We start from the raw sequence: 23,522 nt of genomic DNA, 5'->3' as shown, positions 1-23,522 counted from the left end.
TAATAGTAAAGGGATTATTTTGGAGTGTGGGCTGGACCAGGCGATTAAGATGTCAAGATCACATTTTCAATTTTAAATTGTGACAACTATCCCCCTGAATTCCCAAAGATCAAATGATACATTTGAATAAATCAAAAAAATAACAGCCAGACGGTTTCCTCCTAGACTAATCAGATATGCAAAGTGTATAAAGTCCACTGAAACTTTTATTTTATTTAAGAAAACTCTTATTTTTCAATGTTTTGGATTATTTTCTTCTGGTTACAACTTTAAACTTTTACCAGATTTGTGTTTGAGGCTTATGTCAAGTCCTTAGATTGTTAGGTCTCAAATTAATATCACTTAATGGCTTTATGGCTACAGCTCTGCTACAACTGGTGAAACAGAAGTTTCCTCATGCTGCCTCCCTCTCCCCCACTCTCCTCGTGTCCTTCACCTGTACCCACACTGAGCTGGTTTCAAACAGATAAGGTGTATGACGCAGACGTACAAGAATGTGAGAGAAAAGTGTTTCCTCATGTGTCTGCTGCTGTAAACACATCCTAATTAAGACAGTCACAGATTTAAGACAGAAAAGAGAGCAACACGTCTGGAATCTCTTTGGGAGGAGCCCCCTCTGGTGGTGAACGAGTGAGTCTGCACATGGAATGTGGATAATTAGCAGCAGTGGGCTCATTAAAAAACCAATCAATCTGTATATTTCACAACCGAGATGAGAAATAATTCTATATACTTATTTATAATGCGACAAGAAATATTTTACAGCTCGTTTCTTTATTATACCATAGTACAATCTGGCAAACAGCTTTAATACACTATACATCAATCCCTTGCTCGAGTTTGTCCATTCACATGTAAGGTCTATGCCACTCTTTGTCATTAGCAGTCTTTTCCTTCAGCTCTGTGATGAATGTGAAATCACTGAGACAAAAAAAACACCACATTCCGGTACAACTCTGCACGACCTAAAATAAATAAATCACTTTTAAACAGACTAATATTCCTGGAATCACATTGGATCTGACAGATGTTTGCCTTCACGATTGAATTAAATCAAATAAAAAAGGCCAGCCAGATGTCAGGGGCCAGCACAAGCAGGAGACGTATTCAAGGCAAATAAATACGAACGAGCAAATACAAGCAGATAAGTTTGACTGTATATACCCATAAGTAATATACTAATATATAATTTATTAGATTCCAAGTGTGATGTGTTTTTGCAGGATTCAACATTATCCAGAGGTCATCTGTCCCGGCCTCCCACATGAGAGCTACATGCAGTACATACTTCATATGAACAAAATAGAAAAATACGCCTCATTCCCACGAACCCACATGTACATCACTGTGTTTGACAAATGTTGGGGTGAAACTGATGCACATGACAAGGCTGAGAATGGCAAAAGGCAGATCTGTACATGGCTCTTGATAGAAGGAAGAGGAAGATGTATGTTGTCCATCACTTCTCCAACACAGTCCTTAAAAATCGGGTGCAGGTTTTTTTTTTTATTGTTCGATGTGTGGTTTTATGCGTCCCAATATCTTCTTCGTAACCTCAGCAAGGAATTCCAAAAAGGCCGAGAGGATACAGCAAAGGGGAGCCGCCTTACTGATATTGCCTGTAGTCTCCAAATGACGAGTTGGGCATGGCTGTAGGAGCAGGCTCCTCTGCGAACTGAGGCCCTGGAGAGGAAAAGAAGACACTTCAAAGTGAGATGAAAGCAAATCAGAGCTCTAAGAGCTGTTAACAAAATGGAAACAAAAATTTACTCTTCAGCTCTTTCCAAATAAAATCCTTCACATCAGTTCTGTGATGTTAACTGCAGATATCAGAAGTCCAACTCACCGGTGGGGAACTGTGAAGACGCAAATCTAGTCAGCAAGATTCCAGCGCCCTCTATCAATGCCAGCAGAATACCTCCCATGGCTGCAGACCCCACCATGGCTACTGGTCCATCTACACAGGAACAGGAAATTATTTTACATTAGGAAATGGACTGCATCTACGTAGCTCTTTTGTAGCCTAATCAACAGCAGAAGCCCTTTACAGTACAAGTCACATTCACCTATCCATGCACACAGTCAAGTAGCTTTACTATATTCTGCGCTCTTTCTATCACCCACTGCCTGCACACAATTTGGGGTTCAGTATCTTGCACAAGGACATTTCAGCATGCAGACTGGAGGAGCTGGGAACCAATGGCCTTCTGGTTTGTGGACAATCTGTTTTACCTCCTGAGCCACAGTTGCCCTACTCTTAGTACAAATCATGCCCTAAGCTCACATAAACTTTTAGATTCAACTTGGTTTGAACCTGTTTGCGATGGTGTATTTGTTTTAAACTACTACTAAACTGGCAAATAAAAGACTATTATTAATATGTTGCATATGATGGAAGTTCTATTATATTGCACAGATCATAGAGTACAAACTTTTCCCTATGTTAAACTAAAACAATCTTTAAGGAATCTCTTCATTTGTATTGAACAGTTAAAAGTCACGGTGATGAGCAGTTTATAGAAAGATAAGCCAAATGTTCCTAGGTTCATTAAAACCGCTAAAAATTAACATTTTGTTTGAGAACTTTCAAATGCTATGGTCCTCTAAGCTTACTCACTTCTTGCAGCGAGGATAGCTCCAGTCATGGCCCCACTTGTGATCGAGTTCCACGGATCCTCCTTGCCTCGCACATGGACTAAACCACAGTCAATCATTGAGAAGAGGCCTCCCCACACTGCAAAGCTTCCTGCAACCACATAGAAGATTCACCAAATTAAAACAAGAAGACTTCTGGACTTTGTTCGGTTTGGTTGACCCACAGTATTTATTAAGTATCAAATAACATAAGGGAACTGAGCATTTCAACAGGTCCAACCAATCTAACAGAATGAGACATCTTTGCATTTAGCTAGAGCTCTGTTATTTCAATGTGTGAGTTACACAGGCTGTTTAATCAACTTTTAAATCATGTAAATTCAGTAGAATTATACCTGTACCAATGTTCAAAGAAAACTTGATAGACACGAAAACTGATAAATGATGACTAATAAACATATTGTTCTATGTTATAGCAGAGACAGTGGGATTACAGTGAGTTTATATCAGCAATTGATGATGGACAATGGCGTTCAATTCTTATTTTAAAACACAGATATAGTATACAAATGTGCGTAACTAATGTCTGCATTTAAACAAGGGCTGTACAAACAGTATATTTAGCTTTATATATCATATGTAACTATTTTAAGTTTTGATGACATGATTATTTGCAACATACTAGCATACAGACGGAGAGTGGAAAGCCATGATCAACATAGACAGAGGTCACATAAACCTCTTCCGTCTAAAGAGAGTATTTGATACTAAAGATTAATAATATAAGACAAATTGTAGATAAATTGAGAATTTGTTCTTACCTCCGAGCGCTGGGGCTCTGGTCTTGATGGCAGTCATGCTACCTTTCATCCTGTGGCTCATCCCCTACAAGACAGAACAACACAAGGGTGTGACGAAACGAAACCTCAATAGAAGCAAGTGATTTATTTACTGAAGCATCATGCAAATATCAATAAGAAGTAAAGTTGGTAAGGAAGCACAGTACAATTATTTACAACTTTTTTACTGTGTTTATCATCTGACTATGTGAAAATTGTTTACACTGAGCAAGAATCAACCAGGTCACATTTTGTATTTAGCTGTATGATGATGGGTCAATAATTGACTGCCTGGCAAAACAGAAGACAACAATGTTGACCTTCTGGGTTGAACTTACTGAGGGTGCATTTCTGAAGCCCTTGACAGCCTGGAATATTCCCCCTCCGATAGCTCCCATGGTGAAAGCTCCCCCACAGTCGTCCACAATCCTCCAGGGGCTAAAGGAACAACACAACATTTACATTAAGTAAGGATCACTGATGTGTAATATTCACACAGAAAAAAGCTGGTGAAGTTGTAATAACACGTGATACAATTATCTCTAACATAATGTGTTGTCTTAACCTTCCTCATGCACTGATGTCTGAGTTAGTAAAACTAAAGGTGGTTATGGAGGACACCCACTTAACTAAATACCCTCCTGCACAAGTAACAGTAATAGGGCTGGATGATAGTCAAAAATGATAAGAGGATTAACATCAGCCGATATCTACATATTTCACAAACCGTTTTATTTAGCGGAGAAGAACGAACACTTAGGATAAACAGCAGTACAGTCATAACAGTCAACTAAGTCTTATTCCTCCCCACTGTTCTTCATGCATAAGCAATATATTGTTTTATATTAAACATTTGCTGTTTTGCTCTTGATGAAAACTATATAGCACCAATTATTGATATTGTTTGATTGCCCAGCCCTTATGTGCCTAGTTGAAATAAATAGATAACACAATGTGACAGTACAGTGTAATAACAACTTTAAGCCACCACCTGTTTCTATAAAGAAATAGACTCTTAAGTAGAACTATGTAAATAATAATGTCCCAGCCTCTTTATGAGAAGTTACTACCTTTTATAGCAGCTCCACTTTTCCTATATATATTTCATGAACTACTTTAAACAGCAATTTAGTATCTGATCATGGATGCTGTATAACATCTGGTTTTGTAAGACATGCAGGTTGTGTTCACCATAAACAAACAGCTCTTGTATAACAAAGTACGATGAACCCACTGGTGTGATGACCCCTACAGTAACTGAGCAAGAACTGTCGCAAATGCTCAATCACACACTTTAGATGATCAAACATAGGACAGTTTTACTTTTTCAAATACACAAACACTCTGACTTCTCGGTACAATTGCGCAATCTTCACGCTAAACCCCATGATAGCTTCTATGTTGCTAACCCAACTAGCTCCCACATGCGAAAGCAACATCTGGCATCAGTTGACTTCTAAGATATAAGCTTGAAAATACACATTAATGTGATGTTTGCCTTTCATCGTGTGTCACCCGTCACGACAGAGATGAATTATTTTTCTCTGTGTAATGACACGCGGGTGAGCGAACAGACAAAACCGACAAGGTCACTAACAACGTGATGTAACTGCAGCGTTTCTAAGCGGTGCTAGCGCTTGCCAATGGGAAACTAGCACATATGCTACTGCTAGCTAACTTGCCGGGTTTTCAGTGTAGTGGGTTGAGTCGCGTTTTGAACCATGAAAACATTGGCCCACGCGTTAAGAGCTCGTGAATCCGCACATAGGGACGGACGAGACTCGAGAAAACACAGCGGGGAAAAGGTGCAGTTTGATTCTTTCAGGACTCACCATGGCTCTCTGGCATATTCCTCCATTTTGTTCTCTAGCTGTTCCCCCCTGACGTAACCGGGAAGTAACGCTTATCTCTCCACTGACGTCATGACGTTACGTGACATCAAATAGGGGCGGGGGGTATCCCGAGTGCTATAAGGTTAATTCATAAATGAGAAAATGAAACAGGACATAAACACAAACTGCTCTTTCTGTGATGAAACAGCACTTTCACAAAAGGCATAATAAGTGTTTCTCATCTATAAATGCAAAGGACCTTGTTTTATTTCTTTGAAAGTACGTTGAACAATATCAAAATCCATTTTAAGATTAAGATGCATTTATTAGTCCTAAACACATGCCCAGACATGCAAAGGCACATTCATGCAGGTAGGGAAATTTAACCTCTGCTTTTGACCCACCATGTACGGCACTCGGGGAGCAGATGTTGGGGGAGTAAGGTGCCTTGCTCAGGGGCACTAGACAGGGTAGAGAGACTCTTGGATTTTTGGACAGATCAATCCAGGTTCGTCTTCTGTTGTCTCTCCGTGGAGTCGAATCAGAGACGAACCAGAGACCTTCTCTGCCCATAGTCCAAGTTTCTGCCACTGGACCACCGCCTCTCCTGATCCTCCAAATCATCCAAAAAAAAGGCTGTGAAAACTAATATCTTTAAATTGTAGAGGATATTTATATGATTTGTATGTATATTGTATATACATACCCCCCCCCCCCCAGCTTGTTTATTTGTATGTTACTAATTTATTTTTGGATATAACCCCATGTACACTTGTTTCTTGTTATGTTCCTCTTTTACAAAATTGAGTAATTAATAAATAAATAGTAAATAGTATAGTGTTTTCAAGCTATCATCTGGCAGTAATAAATCAAGAAGAGGAAAATGAAGAAGAAGAAGAAGAAGAAGAACAAGAAGAACAAGAAGAACAAGAAGAACAAGAACAAGAACAAGAACAAGAACAAGAACAAGAACAAGAACAAGAACAAGAACAAGAACAAGAACAAGAACTATAATTATAAGAATAATAATAAGAAGAATTCTGAATATTTACTGTACTTTCTCAAGTTTGTTTTCTACCACACTAATTGTGCTGAGTTATAGTCCACTGTTGTTACATTTTTAATCCTGTGACTCATGTTTGTTAAGAACATTCAGAACATTAAGCATTCATTAATGTTTCAACAAACACCAGCAGGTCTCTTCAGAGGAGGCACCGAAATAGCATAACAGATATTTTGTTGTCTTTAGGGAAATGGGGGTGAGTCAGTGTATCAAAGGAAGGAGGTGTACTTTTATAGTTACCTCAGTCATTATAAAGTAGAAAAAGGGTTATAAATGTATTAGATAAGCAACCACCTTCTAGGAGCAAGATAAAGAAAGAACAAACAAGGCTAAGATCACATAATGATTAGTTGTAAAGTCAAGAAAAGTAAAATGAACAAAATATACTCAAGAAACTTATATCAACAGGCTCGGCCTCCCGTAGTCTGTGAAGGAGGCAGTTCCAGATTCAAATAGCAAAAACAAAAACAGCTTGATCAGGAACATTGAGAGATTACATGAGTCATTAGAAGATGACGATTTCCCTGATATTATGAAGAAAACTGCCAGATTCATTTGGTGCTCCACAGGAGGTGACAGCTTTCACATCTCTGAGAGGTAACACACTTCTGATCTAATAAATCATCCTCTGGAAAAGACATGAGACATGAGGAGAAAAACACCAAAACTGTTGATATTATTCCGCTGAAGAGTTCACCAACAGGACAAATGGGCAACTGCGACAGGACCCGAAACCCACAGAGTCCACAAAAGGCCTCAGGTTTAGTTAAAAACTTTGATTTACATTAACTTGTTAACTAAACAATACTATAACGCCTACTTTCTGTGACTTCAATCCAGAAATGTATGACATTATACTGTCAACAGGGTTATGTTCTGCGGTGATCTAAACATTTTCTTTCCTCCTCCTCTGTTGGTCAGGGGAGCAGCTCGAGCCGAGAGACAGACCACTGGCCCGCTGCCCATTATTAGGAAGGAGAAAGGAATGACTTGCACAGCAAGGCTTCATCGAGAAATGACCAAATATAGGCAATTCGTGGATGTGGAGGCTGAGGCCGGGCGATGGAGACATAAACTCGCCTGTAGCTGCGGTTCTCATCTTCGACTCTGAACACCCAGGATGATGGCTGCCTCCCCGGCTGCTGGGAAGACATGAGACAACTCCCACTGTTTCCCTGCAGCTTCTCACATGTCACAGAGAGAGCAATAAATCCTTTAAAGGTTTCTCATTGCTGGTTTTAGAGGGACAGACATGTGAATGTGTCTAGAACGACATAGAAGTTCTTGAAATGGACTCAAGTGACTAGTTTCAAGATTCACACAATAACTGAAGGAATAAAAGCACTTTAAATCTTATGAGGTTTATGCTGCAGGTTGGTTGCAACTGTGCATATACTGTGAATGTCTTCCACATAACTTCTATCTACTCAGTTTAAAAATATGATATAACAATGTTCTTTGTTAGATCACAGTGACCTTGTCCCTTGACCTCTGAACACAATCAAATCAGTTCATCCTTGAGTCGAAGTGAATGTTTATACCAAATTTGAGGAAATACCCTCAAGACTTTTTTCAGATATCTCACGTTCAAAATGAACCCATTACAATAAATGACAGCTCAAGAGATATTAATACATACACACCTTGATTTATCGCACTGAAAAATATTGCAAAAAGTCAGTTAATTTAATTTCACATATACTATGCATATTATTTTCCTTAATGATATCAGCCATGTATAACGTTACAACTGTGTCAGTGCAGACATACCAGGATCTTTTATTAAAGACATACAGGCAGAGAATCTTCCTTTACACAGTACACATGAGTGCCACTCTGATTTTCGATTGTCACATTCTATTAGAAATGACATACAGTTAAAAAGTTCAACGTAAATCAACAGGGGCGTTGATATAGGCCTGTAATGCTTTTTCCGAATCCCCAAAAAAGGTTAAGACACGTAGCTGTATTACATAAACAGTTATGAAAGATAACACCCAGGCTACAATAATCCTGTACAAAATATAACATCAGATACTGTAGGACAGCCAATTTGCACTTCCTGAAGAAAAAAAATGCATCATGTAATTATTTCCATGCTTCAACCCTTTCGTCATGCACCAGGACTCCGCTGGGCCGCTCTCCAATCTGATAAACCCTGCCTGAGATGTCTTGAGATTTGGCAAAGAGACACACAATCAAACACCTCCTTGACCTTATTTTTGTTTTTCTTACCAAGGTTTTCTTAAGTCAGGCCGCCATGTTTGTTAATTCCCTGATATTTCCGCCATCTCAGAATTCCCCGTTTGAAGAGATTTACAGCTGACAGGTACAAGGTGGCCACCCTCTGCATAAATAAATAAACGCCGAATGAATATCCACTATATCATCAATAAACCTTTGTATATTAAACATTTGTATAGAGTTACTTGAATCTCTTGTTAAGCTCGTCGCACACGCCACGCTCACATTCAGATGCATACACATGCCAACATGTTACATGATCGGCTTCATATCATCTAGTGCAAATAACCAGCAAAGCGTCAATATGTAGAGAGTGTAGAGAAGTGTGGAGAAGCAAACTCATGGAACTTTCTGCAGTCGGATGATAGAGAGCCCCGCGTCACTCATTCTCCACAGAGTCCTTTTGGTCCAGTGTTTGAGGGGAGAACTCATAGTGACGGCTTCTCATCCAACACACTTATGTTTTACTTTCTCCATCTGTCCCGCCGCAGCCGAGGGAGTGTAGAGTTCACCTCCTTTGCGTAGGTTCTCCTCCTGCTCGCCTTGTTCACTTTATACTCCGACAGTAAATATCACTGCAACCACTTTGGCACCGGCACCTGTGGGAAAAATAAAAACGTAAGTAAGTCTGAATGTGCTGGGGCTGAGCAGACCTTCCCATGAACCCGCCACACGTACCTTCTTGAGTCCTTTGACGTTGGTTCCTCTGATCGAGGCCAGCAGTTGGTCCCTTGTGTTCTTGCCACCACCTGGAGACAGAGAGTTCCTCAGGGCATCTCCGTCCATCATAGGAGGAGGAGGAGGTGGAGGTCCACCCCCGGGGGGAGGTGGGGGTGGTGGTGGAGCCGAACCTCCAGCTCGTCTCCTGGGTGTCAGCTTCGGTGAGGGCATGGGTGAGGGTATGGGAGAAGGTTTCGGGGAGGCTCTGGGTGAGCTTCTTAGAGATCCTCCACCTCCAGTCTTGGGCACCTCTAGTGTCCCCTTCTTCTCCCCGTTGGCCTGGGCCTGCTTCTGCTCCTGCAGCCGCCGCTGTCTCTGCCGGTCCATGTTGCGACTCAGTATGTTCGTCGTGGTCATCCTGGGCCCGGCTAACTCGAAGTGATACCCCAGTTTGAGCAGCGTGGTGTTGTCTTTCAGAATCTTGGTCATCTCCATCTCGGTCTTCCCGCCGCAGATGTGACGCTGGTTTTGGAAGCGGAGCTCGGTCAGAGTGGAGTTGTGCTGCAGCGCCTGGATCAGGGACAGGATGCCCTTGCCGGTGAGATGATTGGAGTCAACGTTGACGCTGGTGATGGTCTTGTTGTTGCGTATTGTGCCAGCGATGGCGTAAGCCACATGGTCGTCTGCGCGGCAGTTGGCCAAAGCAAATGTTTTCACGTTCGTGTTGTTGTGCAGAGCCCCTGCAAACTCGATGAGTGTTTTGGTCTTGATAACCTCTGAGTTGTTGACGATGAGCTCATTGAGGGAGGGGTCGTTGCTTCGAACCTGCTCCATTAGCTCATCAAACATGCTCGACTCTTCGTCCTCCTCCTCTTCCACCTTGGCCTTGCTGTTTGGGCTGCTTTTGGCAACACAATTATCAAGTTTCTCCGTTTCTGTAGCTTTTTTAACTTTTCCTCCAGTAGAATCTTTTTCCTCTTCTGCTTTCTTCTCCTTCTCTTTCACGTGGTCGCTGTGGTTTACCAGCTCCTCTCTATCTGTCCTTTTTTCGGCCTTGTCGTGTTTCACCTGCCCCTCGTCCTTCTCAGTCTGCTGTCGCTCGAGTTTCACATCAGGTTTGGTTTTATCTTCAGCTTTCTTCTCCTCTGCTTTCGACTTCTTCTCTTCTGATTTGCTCTCCTGGCTTTCCTCTACCTTGCTCTGTTTCTCCAACATTTTAGAGACAAGACCCTGTGTCCTGATACCCTCAGATTTTCGATCCTTTTCTTTTCCTGCGTCCTTTTCACTTTTTTCTCGTAGCTTTGAGATGATGTCTTTGGTTTTGCTGTCATCTCGTCTCCTGCAGTCTTCTTTCCTCTCCTTCTCTCTACCTACTTCCTTCCTTTCCTGTAACTTGGAGATCATATCCTTTGTTTTGTTGCCTGTACTCTCTCTGTTTTCTCTTCTGTCTCTTATTCTACTATCTTCACATTTCTCTTTGTCACTATTCTCCTCTTTCACCTCCCTGTTGTTGCTCTCCTGTTTCCTGTATCTACTCGAGAGCTGACTGCGCTCTTCTTTTGAGCTTTCAGGATCTTTGCTGTTTCTGTCGTCCACTCTGGTTTCTCTTTCGCGCGAGATGCTAGCTTGTCTTCGTAGTCCGACATCGATGTCATCGTTGCCCTCCTGGCTCAGACCCATCTTCCTCAGGTATTCTTGCTTCCGGCTCTCCCTCTTCGACTCCCCCTGCAGGAGGACGAGCATGAATGTGACGTGAAAGAAAGAATACCAGTTAAACGTGAGTCAACACCAAAAACAAATAATTACAGTATTATTTCAACAAAAACGTCCATGTTCAGTTTTTTTATTTTTTTTACAGATAATAGCTTATTAATACAGATTTGGTTTATACAGTATGACATGTACAATATGATACATCTCTGAAATCATACATATACTTGTGTGTAAATACTGTAATCCTGTAAGACAGCACCTCATCCATCCGCTCACAGTAAACAAACACCTCCTCCATGACACAATGTGGCATGTGTGTTTACAGTCGGCAAAAGGACAGGGATCCATATTCTACAGTGCAGGGACACACACATGCAGCGAGTAGCCTGCTAAGTGTTTGATTTGTAAGACTCCATCTGTTTTGCTGCATGAGCCCGCGGCCCTGGCAGACCTATCCTTAAAAGGCAACAAGCGTAGGAGCAATCAACCAAGGAATTCCATTAGGCTGGGATTAAGAAGCTCCGCAGGGCGGCCGCTGCGTCCACTGAAGTGCCCCTGCTTTAAACACAGAAACTGCTAGAAATCTGGCTCCGTGACACTCCAACCGACGAGGGCTCTTTGTGATGAAAATCTTTTATGGTGTGTCATAATAAAAATTATTATTCACGTGTTTAAGAGGCAGTTTGCTGCGAGTAAGGAGACGATTCATGAGGTGAAATGGATTCAAGCGAGCCTCAGAGGCGAAATAAATATTTTCCCTGGCACAGAAACCCACTCTGGGGAACAGTATTTATGAGCTGATGGACTGAACTCCACTTGGCAGTTTGCTTCAAGCTAAATGAAAAATGGAACATGAAAGCTATCATTAGCCTGGGACACTGGATGTTATGTAATACTGTAATCAGTCATATGTGGTTGTTTGATTTGATTAACCCTTCACATGTGCAGGTTCTTTCTCCTGAAACCTTAAAGACAATAATGTATATTCATATACATCATAAAGAGGGTGCTTCCCTCATGTAAACTCCTAATTAAGTTGCTATTAAAGAAGATAAGGAATGCATTTAATTATACACCAACCTCAAATGACTGCTCCCTCTGACTGAGCCTCCCTTTAGTGTCACTCTCCCGTCTGCTATTCAGTTTAGCGTCCCCAACGTTGTTGCTTATAGGTGGCTGCGCAGGCTGGCTCTCCCCTTGGTCCATCATCTTCCCATCCTCCAGGTTGAGGTCAGGCACCTTCATGATATCCTTCTCCAGCTCCTCCATCTCCTCGGGGGACAGGGTGGACAGCAGGTTGTCCAGGTCAGGGTCCTCGCTGACCTGGCGGCCTGTGCGGGTCAGGCCTCTCACCTTTCTCCTGGACATGGTGGCCCACAAAAAAAAAACAGATCTGGGGACAACAGGGCAACACTCAAGGAGAGGAAGATAGAATTCTTTGGAGGTGCTGATGGTAGTTGAACAGTAAATCCCTGATCAAAAAAGTAAAAATATGGTTTAATTTCACTCCTGTGGTGAGAAGTCAAGTATTCTCATAGCACAACGCCGATGTCCTGCTGTCCCGTCAAGTCCCGCTCACCAGAGGCATCAATCCTGGTGCAAAGAGGCTGGACTCGCAGTGCTGCAGTGAGGGGTACCAGTGACCAACTGCAAGGGGCTCACATCATCAAAGTCGACTGTGAGGCTGGGACATTCTTCGAAATCCTGTGAAAGTGCATGTCCATATTTAGTTCAGGGTGCACACTCCTTTAAAGGTAATGGGAAGGGCTGAAGTTTACAGAGATGTCAGAGCTGTGTTACACAGACTCTCTGTTACACAATTTGTGTTTATATTGAGACTCGTTCCTGGCTGTTTGTTGAGAAATGATTCATGTTAACAGCTGAGAGTTCCACGTTAGGTTTTCTGCCATAGCCCGTAAAAATCACTGTTTGTTTTTACGAGCTTTTTATATTCCTTGTTTCCTTGAAAAGAAACGTTCAAGTTCAAAAAATAATCGAATTTTCCAAGAGGCACTATATAAACACCAGAAAGCCAGGGGTTTAGAGGGAAACAGATGATTTGTTAGATTCAAATGCAAATATGAGAATTTACAACTGTTTATACATTAGACTGTTACATCATGAATAAACTAAAAAACCTTTTCATCTGATAAAAAATCTAAAAGTTTCAATTTAAGATTCAATTAGACAGTATGAAACCATTGAGAGGAATACAGATTTATGGAACTGAGAATGTGAAGTTTACTTTTCAATATCAATAATACTTTAATGAGAAATAGCATGTGGTCAGGTTTAAGAGTCTTTCCTTCTGGCCACCCCCCCCCAATGTTTTCCCGAATAAATTAAATTGCAACTTTCACACTGAACTTGTATATTTCTAAGTAGATAAAATAATTCTAAAACATAAACCATAAATTTAGGAAACAATTTAAAAGAATTGACTTTTTATAATACGTAAATAATAATCAGTGTGTTTTAAGCGGATGTTATAAGATGTACATACATCCTTTCCATCAGCTTAACACATGTGGCATTGACTGGTGGTTGATGTCGACATCTAGTGGTCAAAGCTTTGTAAACACAGAATATTCTTCTTTTATCACATGTTCCTCAAGAAAACATGTCTTTAAAAATACAACAAAAGGACACAGAAGACCTTTGTACTTTACATTCCAAAGTTAAATTTTATGTTAATAGAAATAAAAACTTTTTCACTCGATCTCTTTATATTACAATGTCATAACATCCATATGACAACAGACAAAAGCAGCCTCATCTAGACAAGTCATTTTGTCAACTGGTGTCAGTTTCATTTAACACACAAACTGAGTTGGTTTAGAAGCACAAATAAACAGAAACATCTTGTCGGGTGAAACTACGGATGAAAGCATCTGCCAAAGAAAAGTCCAGTGTTCTCGATGTGCTTTACAAAGGCTCAACAGATCTGTACACGTGGACGTCACCATCGGAATAAATAGTTTACTGTAAACTAACAGGAGTAACTGTCATCTGATTCACTGCATGGTTTAGAGGAGAGACAAGACACAGCACTACGTCTCAGGGAACTGTGTGTAAGAAAGACCAGACTTCTCCAGTCAGTATGTTTTTATAAATATGTGCCTTGTTTGACTTAAAGGTTGAGAGACATTACACCAAAAGTAAAGATAATCCAGGCATAACGTATAAGTAGTCAAACACATGTACAACACATGCTAGAGACGTCATATTCTACAGTTCATACATGTTACAAGGGCACGGGGCTGTTGTTGTCTGCACAAGATGCTAAACTAGACCCGGTAACAGATGAATTAATTTACAGGTTCAGGCCCTGACCTCACTGGAGCCCTAATCTGTAGAAAATTTGAAAATAAACTGAGGGAATGGTTTGACATTTTGGGAAATTCACAAATACCTGCATTCTCCCATCTGCACTATACAGGTGCTGCAATATCGTAAAAATAAGTTTGTAATAGCAGAGCTGATAGATAAGCGCTGATGGGGTTATAAATCATGGGGCGAATTAATATTATTAGGCTACTATTAAATCTGTTTTAGAGTATTTTCATTTAGTAAAGAACTCTTGTGAATAAGTAACACAACAGAAGCAGATAATTTTGACTATTCATCTGATTTTACTTATCAGAATAATGTGTGAACAACAATGTCCTTTAAATACAGAATTACTTTTGTGTACTTCTACTACATTATACTACCTTTACAAATTTAACTCTTTACTTAAAGATCTTCTTCCGCTTTAACATGAGTCTCATCAGTCTCGTCATCGGACTCTTGACAAGACACGAAATATGTATGTTTCCCAAAATGTCAAACCTTTAAAAAGAGGTGAATAGCTAAATCTACTTTTCCGAAGTAGAGATTTTTGGCTTTGCAGCTTAGTCCAGAAAGTGAAAACCCTTCACAGTACAAGGAAACTTTCATGATTAATAAATACCAAATGGAAAGATGCCAAAACGTCATATCTCATGTTACAATAACAATACATTGTTTGAAATTAATTAAGAACAAATTTACAAAATATGTATTTAAATAGTTAATCTCTTTTTTTCACCTTCACGGTTAGTTATTGTAAGGCCGGACATTTTGTCTTTATTGAAGCAGCTCGACCCCTGACCTGATATGTTCCAAGAAAAAAAAAATACCTTTGTAAATCGTACTACCTGCATTTATGAGGTCAATGCTCAGAATAATATCTAAGAAGCAGGAGGAGACAGAAAACATTTAAAAAGATAATTTTGAATGGGTAGCATGCTGATGTTAAGATGTTACAATAGAGCGGTGCAGCTAATACATTATCATGAAGTATTCAGCAGAGTCAAATATAAAGAAGAAGTAGAGACAGAGATGAATCTAACATGTGACTAAAGGCGTTTTCACAGAACTGGGAGAACCAAAACATCTGTATCACATCATATATGCCTTTAACCAAACATGTGACGTTTCACATCATACACACTTCCCTTATTTCCCATTTATTTTCACATTAGCCTCTACCACATTACAGATGAAGTAGGTATGAAGACATCGTGTACTCGTATGTGGAGAATGCGCAATAGTGACCGAGATGACACGGAATGTCGTCTTGGGGCAGTTCCCTATTCAATCTATTCAAATTGAATAAAAGCAAGAAGTAAAGCATTTCTCACTGGGATAAATAAAAAGGACGTGCATTATCATTGTTTTAAATGCCTTTGTACCCCTCTTCTGTAATGTAATTTAGATAACACAACTGAGGTCACCAGAGGTGGCCGCACAGAGTCGAGACGCCAGCCGGATACCTCATCGCTTTTGGGGAACGGCGTGCCTACTTCGATTTACGTAAATATTCCAGAAAAGTAGGACAGAAAAAAAATAATCTTAAAGTGCCTCCTTTCTTTCTCTTTCACAGGTGAAGCACTGCTAGTGAAGCTGTAGTGTTTGTTTGAGCGATTCTGTGTGTGTGTGTGTGTGTGTGTGTGTGTGTGTGTGTGTGTGTGTGTGTGTATGTGTCTGTGTGTGTGTGTGTGTGTGTGTGTGTGCGTTTGAGTCTTGCTTCCTTCTCCTCTTGAAAACAGTCATTTCTCTCAGCTGCTGTTATTCCCACTGTGTTTTTGTGGAGATGAGCTCATCAATGACCAGGATACTGAGGGGGAGAGTACGGTGGAGGAGCTGAAACATGAGCAAAAACACAAAATACAAGTCAGAATCGTCAAGACAGTAATCTGCAAATCTATGTTTACTGGATCACAATACCACAGTATAAAACATATACTTGATAATGATATGGACAAAAGTGGTGAATCGACAAACCACTATAATCCATAGAGCCTCTAGAAATGAATGAAATTCAGGAATTTCAAGGCTATTTGTCCTTTTCAGTTTTTGGAGAACTGTTGTCACTGAACAAAAGATTAAAAGATGATCAACCAAATGTGCATTTAATATCATGACCAGGACATTTTACAGCCTTTCTACCACAGGTCAACAGAATGTCAAGTCACTGTCCCCCGGTGATGTTGTGCTAATCTTACCCTGGCTGTAAGCAGGATCCATTAGGTGCGGTGGATACGGTCCAGGATGCATCATCGGATACTGTGGGGGCATTCCAGGGTACTGGACCTGCATTGGATAACCTGCATGCGGATACTCAGAGGGTCCTAGTGGTTTTCCATAAGCGTCGTACATAGGCTCCAGTGGGTAGCTGGCCATGGGGATCTGCTGGACTGTTGGATAAAAAACATTGAGACTGCAGTGAAGGAAAACGACATGATGGGTGGACATAAAACAAGTGTCTAAAGACAGAGGGTCTCGTACCGTACTGTGCAGATTGCTAAGCTCTTGAGTTAAATTTGTTATTGTGAATTTAATAACAAAGTATTAAAAAAATTTACATTATTTCTATAGCACCTTTTTAGCCAATTATCAGTCTTGCTACTACATTCTGTACCAGGTGTAAACGGCAACTGCCGCTTTATTTAGGAAGTTGAATAGTGAATCACAGCAGTGGAGAGAAGATTTTTATGTTTTCAGGCAACGGTCGGTCACAGGGGTAAATACACGACCGACATGGCCAAGGGGAAACAGATACAGGCCAAACTAAATAGGGCCAAGGACAGAGCCCTGTGGGACCCCACATGCCATGCATATAGTTGGACTGAAAGTGTCAGCAGTGACTTTAAATACTCAAAAGATTTTGTGCATTATGAATAAAATTAGTTCTGTCTTACCCTCATAAGGTGTCCTGCCCCTCTGCTGCCTTCTCTGGTAGAGGTAACAGCACGAGCACATGAAGCAGCACACCATCGTGGCAATGACGGCCACAAACAGGAGGATGGAGGAGGCGATGCCAGCTAGAGTGGTGGGGCTGAGGGGTGAGGAAGAAGGGAGCACAGTTCCTCAGTTTGATCTTGCAGCCTCAAGTGTGTTCCTGCCTCTTTATCTCCCTAATTGCAACTCACTTTAGAAGGATTTAAAGTGAAAATGTGATTCAGACATAAAATCATTTAATGGCGCAGATCCTTCATCTATGTTTCTGCCCGGATTCCTTCACATCTTAGTCTCAGTTAACTGTTATGACTGCCTCCCCCCCCCCTTCACCGGAGGCTCAGTTTATCATATCTTTATGACCTTGGTTGCTATGGCAATGCCTATTTGGTACTGGGCCAGCTTGACTCTATCTCTGTCCTCACAGTTATCCTTGAGACAGAGAATCAACTGTACTGATTTTAAGAACAACTTCATGGTCACCTGTGGAGACACTGCCTGAAACCTGAAGACTGAAAGAAGGAAACATATTCCTTAACACCCTCCAATTCATCCAGCCGCTGAACTGATCTCCCACTGGGCCCATCAAGAAGCTGGCTGTCTCCCCAGTTCAGATAGTGATGGATGGTTCCCACTTTCCAGTGCTGGGGAGAAAAACTGCCGTGTTGCAACCCCTTAGATACAAGCTTGCTTAGTCCTGCATTATCACGATTCCTCTCAGGGGACTCAAACACCCCCTAACACACAGATCATTGCATGAATAGAAAGACTAATTAGATGATATTATACTCTGGGGAACAGAAACTGGTCATTTGATCATATGCAGCCAATGGAGCATAAGGAACAGAACCGTTCAGTTTATCTTACACCCCTTTTCGATCAAGGCAGTTCGAGGACCAGTTCAAAGATGGTGCCTTTTTAATATTCAAATAACTGGTTCAACTCTGGCATCGACACTTTACTGGTCTAGAAGAAGGAACTGCTTACTTCAGGGGCAGGGGACGTCGGGACGAGATCATAAAGCTTTTTTAAACAAAACTTGTGTCATGTGTATTCTGGAAAGAAGATGGAATATTTTGGACTATGGTTGCCAAAGTTAAGCAGCAGTGGTCCGTGGGGTAGACAAAGTGTATCGTAATGTAGACCAGGTTCACCTTGGTCAAAAAAGGTGTATCTGACTGAATATGTAATCCAAGTTTCCCCTGTCCTTGTGTTGTGAATTATCCCCAGTTAATCTTATTGTGTGTGTCTGGGTGTGACGACCTGGTTTCTTATCCCGTCAATCCACTCGCACATCTGTGTCTCATCCTCTCATCCCTTCAGATCCTTCAGTCACCTACTCAGTACCAACACTACAGCAAAGTCTCATGTCAGCTTGTTTCCTCTTGCTCATCGTTATGATCCTAAGTCTGTTTTGTCTGTGCCTCAGGTTCGTCGCCACCTTCTGATCCGGCTACCTACCATGAGCAGCTCCGTCCTTGATAACATGCTCTGCGTTTAGATGATCGTTTCAGTGCCTGCCACTAGCCTCACAGCCGGCTTAGCATATGCTACACTTTATTGTGTTGAAGATTTAACTTTCAATATGTGTCTACAACTTAATTGGACTCCGTGGGAGATAACACCGATAGAGCTGCTGTATATGCACACAACACAATGGTTATCGCTCTTTTAATCTTGTCTGCACTTGTGCATTGTTTGTTCTATGGGCCAAAGGTGCTTTCAATAAACTATTATTGTCAATATAGTGTGTAATTTGTGTGTATATAAATATAAATATCCCCCTGAAGAACAACCAAGTATATGTTTGCGTTGAGGAAATTATACATGTTCCCGCAGCTGACAGCCTCAATCTGTGAGGCACAAACACTGACTCTTGGCGTGGATCAAATTGTTAAATATGAATCATTAAATAAAAATATAGCAGCCGCTGCCCCCACCTGAACTGGAAGAGCATGCAGCGCTTCTGCTCCCTCTCTGTAATCATCTTGAAGGCGTCCAGGCAGCAGTAGCGCCGGTGACAATTCCCACAGCAGAACGTGATGAGCGGGCAGTCGAAGCCGTTGTGCCAGGTGCCGTTTTTATCCACGTACCACAGGCAGTCTTCATTTGCACCGACTGCAACACAAGAACAACATCGCGGAAGGTGATCAGAATGAGAGAAAGAAAAGAAGAAGAGAATTGATTTCCCTCCTTAGCAACATGCTGTGTTTTTCAGTTATAGCAACATGCTGTTGTTTCTGTCTCATCGCACAGACTCAAAGTGAGAAAACTCCTGAATGTTTAAAAAGCTTCTGCCTTCAAGAGAAAATCAAGATTTATCTCCAACATGTACTGGCTCTTCTTTCTTCACGTCATTATTATTCCAGGCCAAACACAGTCTTGATGTATTATTCAAAGCTTCTCTTTGGCAGAGACCAGAGCCTTGATCAGGAAAACTGATCAGGGCTCAAGTAAAGTAAACAGGTTTAGGACTTGTTTTCAGAAATATCGTACAAAAGGAGGTGATGGCAGTGCAACTAAGACTTATTTTCATTATAAATTAATGTATCAAGTACACTTTCTATTAATCAAAAAAAATGATTTGGCCTGTACAACATCAGGAAATGACTCAAATAGTCAATAAATTCAATTTTTTGGCAAACCAACAATCCAACAGTCAAATGCTGATTGATGCTCATTTATTCTTGAATAAAAGCCCTAAATTATGAATTAAATGACAGAAACTCTGACTCAATTTGATCATAAATACAAAACCTGGCACACAACTATTTTCAAAAGTCAGAAATTCAAAGGAGGTTGAGGAAATAAAATAAAATCTAAGTTCTGTTGTCTAATCTTGAGGCTTGACAGACAAGGGTTAACACACACTTACAGAGATAAACTGTTTTGATCATTTCTCATACTTCAGTTGAAAAGAGCAGGTGTGATTATGCTTTCAACCATACATAATTAAAGGCAACACTAAATTACAGTCTGGCCACAACAGGCAGCTAAAAGTACAAAAAGTACCCCCAATAAAAACAGCACAATTAAACTGGTCCTGGGTCAGCAGCAGTGGCTCTTCTGTTATAATTTGAGACCATATCAAAAAATGTGTTATTGTTTAGTTTATAATTGATTGGCTGCTGAGTCTTCAGTGTCAAGTCAGTTTTAAAAGCAGTTTGTTTCACTGATAAACTGTGTTAGATTGACAGGTGTTTATTTTATCTTGTCCACCTCATTAATATGAATGAGATATGTCAGCTAGTCTCCAGCTGTTTGACTGGTTATGTCACTGTACAATAGCCCGGCTGTCTGTTGTAGTGCAGTGTAACCTATATACTTTCTATGGGGGGGGGGGGGCATGACTACATGATTGGCAGATTAATCAATTATGGAAACATCTGTTATTTCCTGCACTTGTCGTGTCATGAGCCTGTCAGTCAAAAGAAGATGTATGATATGAATGATAAAAACTGAGCTATTCAGCTAAAGTAGTTTGTTAGAAAACAAAAGACATAAAATAAATAGTCCACATCTATTACGATTAGAGCCCAACCTATGTGGATTACTTGGGGCCTATGCCAATACCGATTTTAGAGGGTAAAACATTTCCAATACAGATAAATCAACCGATGCATATCTACGGAAAAAAAATATGTATGAACCCAGATGGAAACAAATGCAATTGAGTCTTCTTGATATTTACCTATTTACCCATAAATGTTATCAATAACAATAAAGAAAAACTAAAAACAAAAAAATATTCTATATAAAACTTAAATTATGACATAACATTACATTGGAAAAATAAACATTTTAACATAAAATTATAAATGTACATCTTACTGCATTAAATAAAAGTGTTCAAAACAACAAACATTCAACCCAGATACATATATATATATATATAAAATCATATTTGTCATTTGTTATCGATTGGGCTCTTCACACTATTGATTATACTTATTAGCCCATAGTTTAATCTGCTGATTATTTACCTACATTTTCGTTATGAATTAGCACATTCAGAGGCTTTTGTTCGACAAACAGTCAACAACAACAAATGTATTCACTTTGTTCTCATATTTAACAAAGAATAACATAACATTTTGACATTTGATGAAGTATAGAAAGTATAAATCTTAAATCTAGTTCCCTGAAGGGTTCGTTAGTTAGTTAGTTAGTGAGTAACCATCAGGCCTAAAACAAACACAGCGAGAGAACCAGGAGCAGAGCAGCATCATGGGGTCGTGTTGACAACACACACACCGACACAGGCTGCATGATCTCGGCTGACAGATACGTGACACCCGGCTGTGCGAACCGGAGGAGGAAATCACGTTAGCGGGGATGTGACCGTTAGAACCCCCGGTACCGGGAGCTGGCGGCGCGGCCTGGATGAGCAGCGGGGATCTTACCCGGAGAAGAGCAGAGGACGACGGTGAGCAGCGCCAAAGTCACCGCGGCGAGGGACGCGGTACCCGCCGGAGAGAACATCCCCATCCCCAGATTGGAAAGGACCACACCGACGGTAGTTTTGCGAACACGGGAGCTGATCGAGGCTAACGGGAGCTCACGCACATTATCCCGGAGCGGCGCTGGAGACGGGACTTGCTCGAGCTCCGTCGTTTATCCGTGGAAGTGACACATCGCGGCTGTGACGCTGTACCACCGGGTCCAGCAGGGCGACGCGTTAACGGACCTGCCCGGAGCGTCGGAGAGAACGCAGCTGGCTCTCATGTAGAGACAGTACAATAAAACACATATTTACAAAGCCGTTTTCTGACTTAGTATCTTATTATTATGACTTAGTGTTAAAGAAAATAAAAATGAGAAGAATATTTTCAAAAGCACATCAGTTGATTTACTATATATTGTTCTATTCCAAGTTTTATTTTGTAGATCTAGCCAAAAGTAATCTAATAATCAGTTCATAAAGTGAGAAAGGGAAATTGAAGAAAAATGATTTCTGGTAATCAAAAGCAGGATTTTTAATGAAGACATAAATACATTAATTTCAAAGATATAACAGATATACACTCAGCCATGCATTAAATTAATACAGGTCCTTTTTTAACCATGTTGTGCAATACAAGGGTTGTGCATAGCTTGTGTATCAAAGGGTCAAAGGGGTAGTATTGAATTTATGCCTTTTGTAAAAAAACAAAACACAAACAAGCTTTATCTCCACTAGTTAAACATCTTCTCAAACAAATGTCCAAAAGAACAAGAAGTGACTGTTGGACTCACTGAATGTTCACAGGAGAGCAGAGTGTGAGATCAGATGCTTGTTTGGAGACAGAGCTGCTCCTGGACCAGATGCTGTGCGGCCATCTCTCCACATGGAGGCGCCATCATGACTTCTACTCTTCCGTGTTTATAGGCGGAAAAGCGGGATCAATATTTAACACATCGATTAAAAGGTGTTAAAAGGAAAGTTTAGAGACTTTCTGTCTTGGATGTTATTTTTGTAATATTTATTAATTTAATACTCACATTTATCTGTTTAATTCAATGGCTAGTGTGCAATGCATTGCACGGTATATATTCTGTTTCAATTGCATATATAATCAGGGCCTAGGCACGGAACATTGGAAGTCCCTATCGAAATTGTAAAGGTTCTTATTATTATTTTTTTTAGGCAAATGAATTGGCTTTTTGAGGGCGTTAACATGCTCAAATCGTTACTAAAGTTTGCAGAAAATTAGAAAGTGGTTAAAATGTACGTATTCTGGAGTACGACCTTCGGAAGGGAAAAACCCAATTTGTGAAGTGTTAGGGTTAGGGTTATGGATAATTAGGTTGTAGAGACTTGCGAGTAGGCCCTACCCCACTAAATGCGGGCGGCCCCGATCAATTGGTACCAACCCGCTCTTCTACAATTTTCATAAGGGAAAAACCCAATTTGTGAATTGTTAGGGTTAGGGTTGCAATAAGTGTTAGGGTTAATACGAATATTATACTAATTATGAGTTGCTTAGTCATACTTTTGAGAAAGTTTCTCATAAGAATGACCTACAGGATTTTTAATATTTTCATCACAGGAAATTAGCTTCCATACCATAGTGCCACCTACGGAATTAAGTGTTGTCAATTCCATGTTCAAGGTTCATACACATTTTGACCAATGAATTTCCATGACTTTTCAATAACTTTAAACCTGAAATAAACATTTTACAATTCCATTACCTTTCCAGGTTTTTCATGACCGTAGGAACCCTGCATGTTACACATTCAGCCAACCTAGGAGTGAAGTACCGCTCTGTTCAGTCAACATATAGAGACAGAAAAGTAACAAAAGCACAATGCTCAAATACACTAATACAATAA

At 40.6% G+C, this 23,522-nt stretch overlaps 3 protein-coding genes across 3 annotated transcripts; all 3 read right to left on the bottom strand.

The window, feature by feature from the left end:
• Positions 1-755: 755 nt before the first annotated feature.
• On the bottom strand, positions 756-5,350 carry timm17a (translocase of inner mitochondrial membrane 17 homolog A (yeast)). Its single transcript, XM_062405784.1, has 6 exons — positions 5,267-5,350; positions 3,773-3,872; positions 3,417-3,480; positions 2,618-2,746; positions 1,847-1,957; positions 756-1,683 (listed from the first exon to the last, which is right to left on the bottom strand). Exons 1-6 carry the CDS (start codon positions 5,290-5,292, stop codon positions 1,607-1,609), a joined length of 507 nt encoding a protein of 168 aa, XP_062261768.1. The 5' UTR covers positions 5,293-5,350; the 3' UTR covers positions 756-1,606.
• A 2,734-nt stretch (positions 5,351-8,084) lies between these two features.
• On the bottom strand, positions 8,085-12,572 carry lmod1b (leiomodin 1b (smooth muscle)). The gene is made up of 3 exons (XM_062405772.1): positions 12,027-12,572; positions 9,252-10,958; positions 8,085-9,172 (listed from the first exon to the last, which is right to left on the bottom strand). The coding sequence occupies exons 1-3, from the start codon at positions 12,312-12,314 to the stop codon at positions 9,146-9,148; spliced, it is 2,022 nt and encodes a 673-aa protein (XP_062261756.1). The 5' UTR covers positions 12,315-12,572; the 3' UTR covers positions 8,085-9,145.
• Positions 12,573-13,603: 1,031 nt separating this feature from the next.
• On the bottom strand, positions 13,604-21,853 carry shisa4 (shisa family member 4). Its single transcript, XM_062405762.1, has 5 exons — positions 21,611-21,853; positions 19,148-19,325; positions 17,171-17,307; positions 16,475-16,666; positions 13,604-16,112 (listed from the first exon to the last, which is right to left on the bottom strand). Exons 1-5 carry the CDS (start codon positions 21,693-21,695, stop codon positions 16,072-16,074), a joined length of 633 nt encoding a protein of 210 aa, XP_062261746.1. The 5' UTR covers positions 21,696-21,853; the 3' UTR covers positions 13,604-16,071.
• Positions 21,854-23,522: the final 1,669 nt, after the last annotated feature.

This window comes from Platichthys flesus, chromosome 2 (genome assembly GCF_949316205.1).
Source record: "Platichthys flesus chromosome 2, fPlaFle2.1, whole genome shotgun sequence".
Lineage (NCBI taxonomy): Eukaryota > Metazoa > Chordata > Actinopteri > Pleuronectiformes > Pleuronectidae > Platichthys > Platichthys flesus.
The sequence above is the reverse complement of the archived record's forward strand: the minus strand, read 5'-3'. Positions and strand labels throughout refer to the sequence as shown.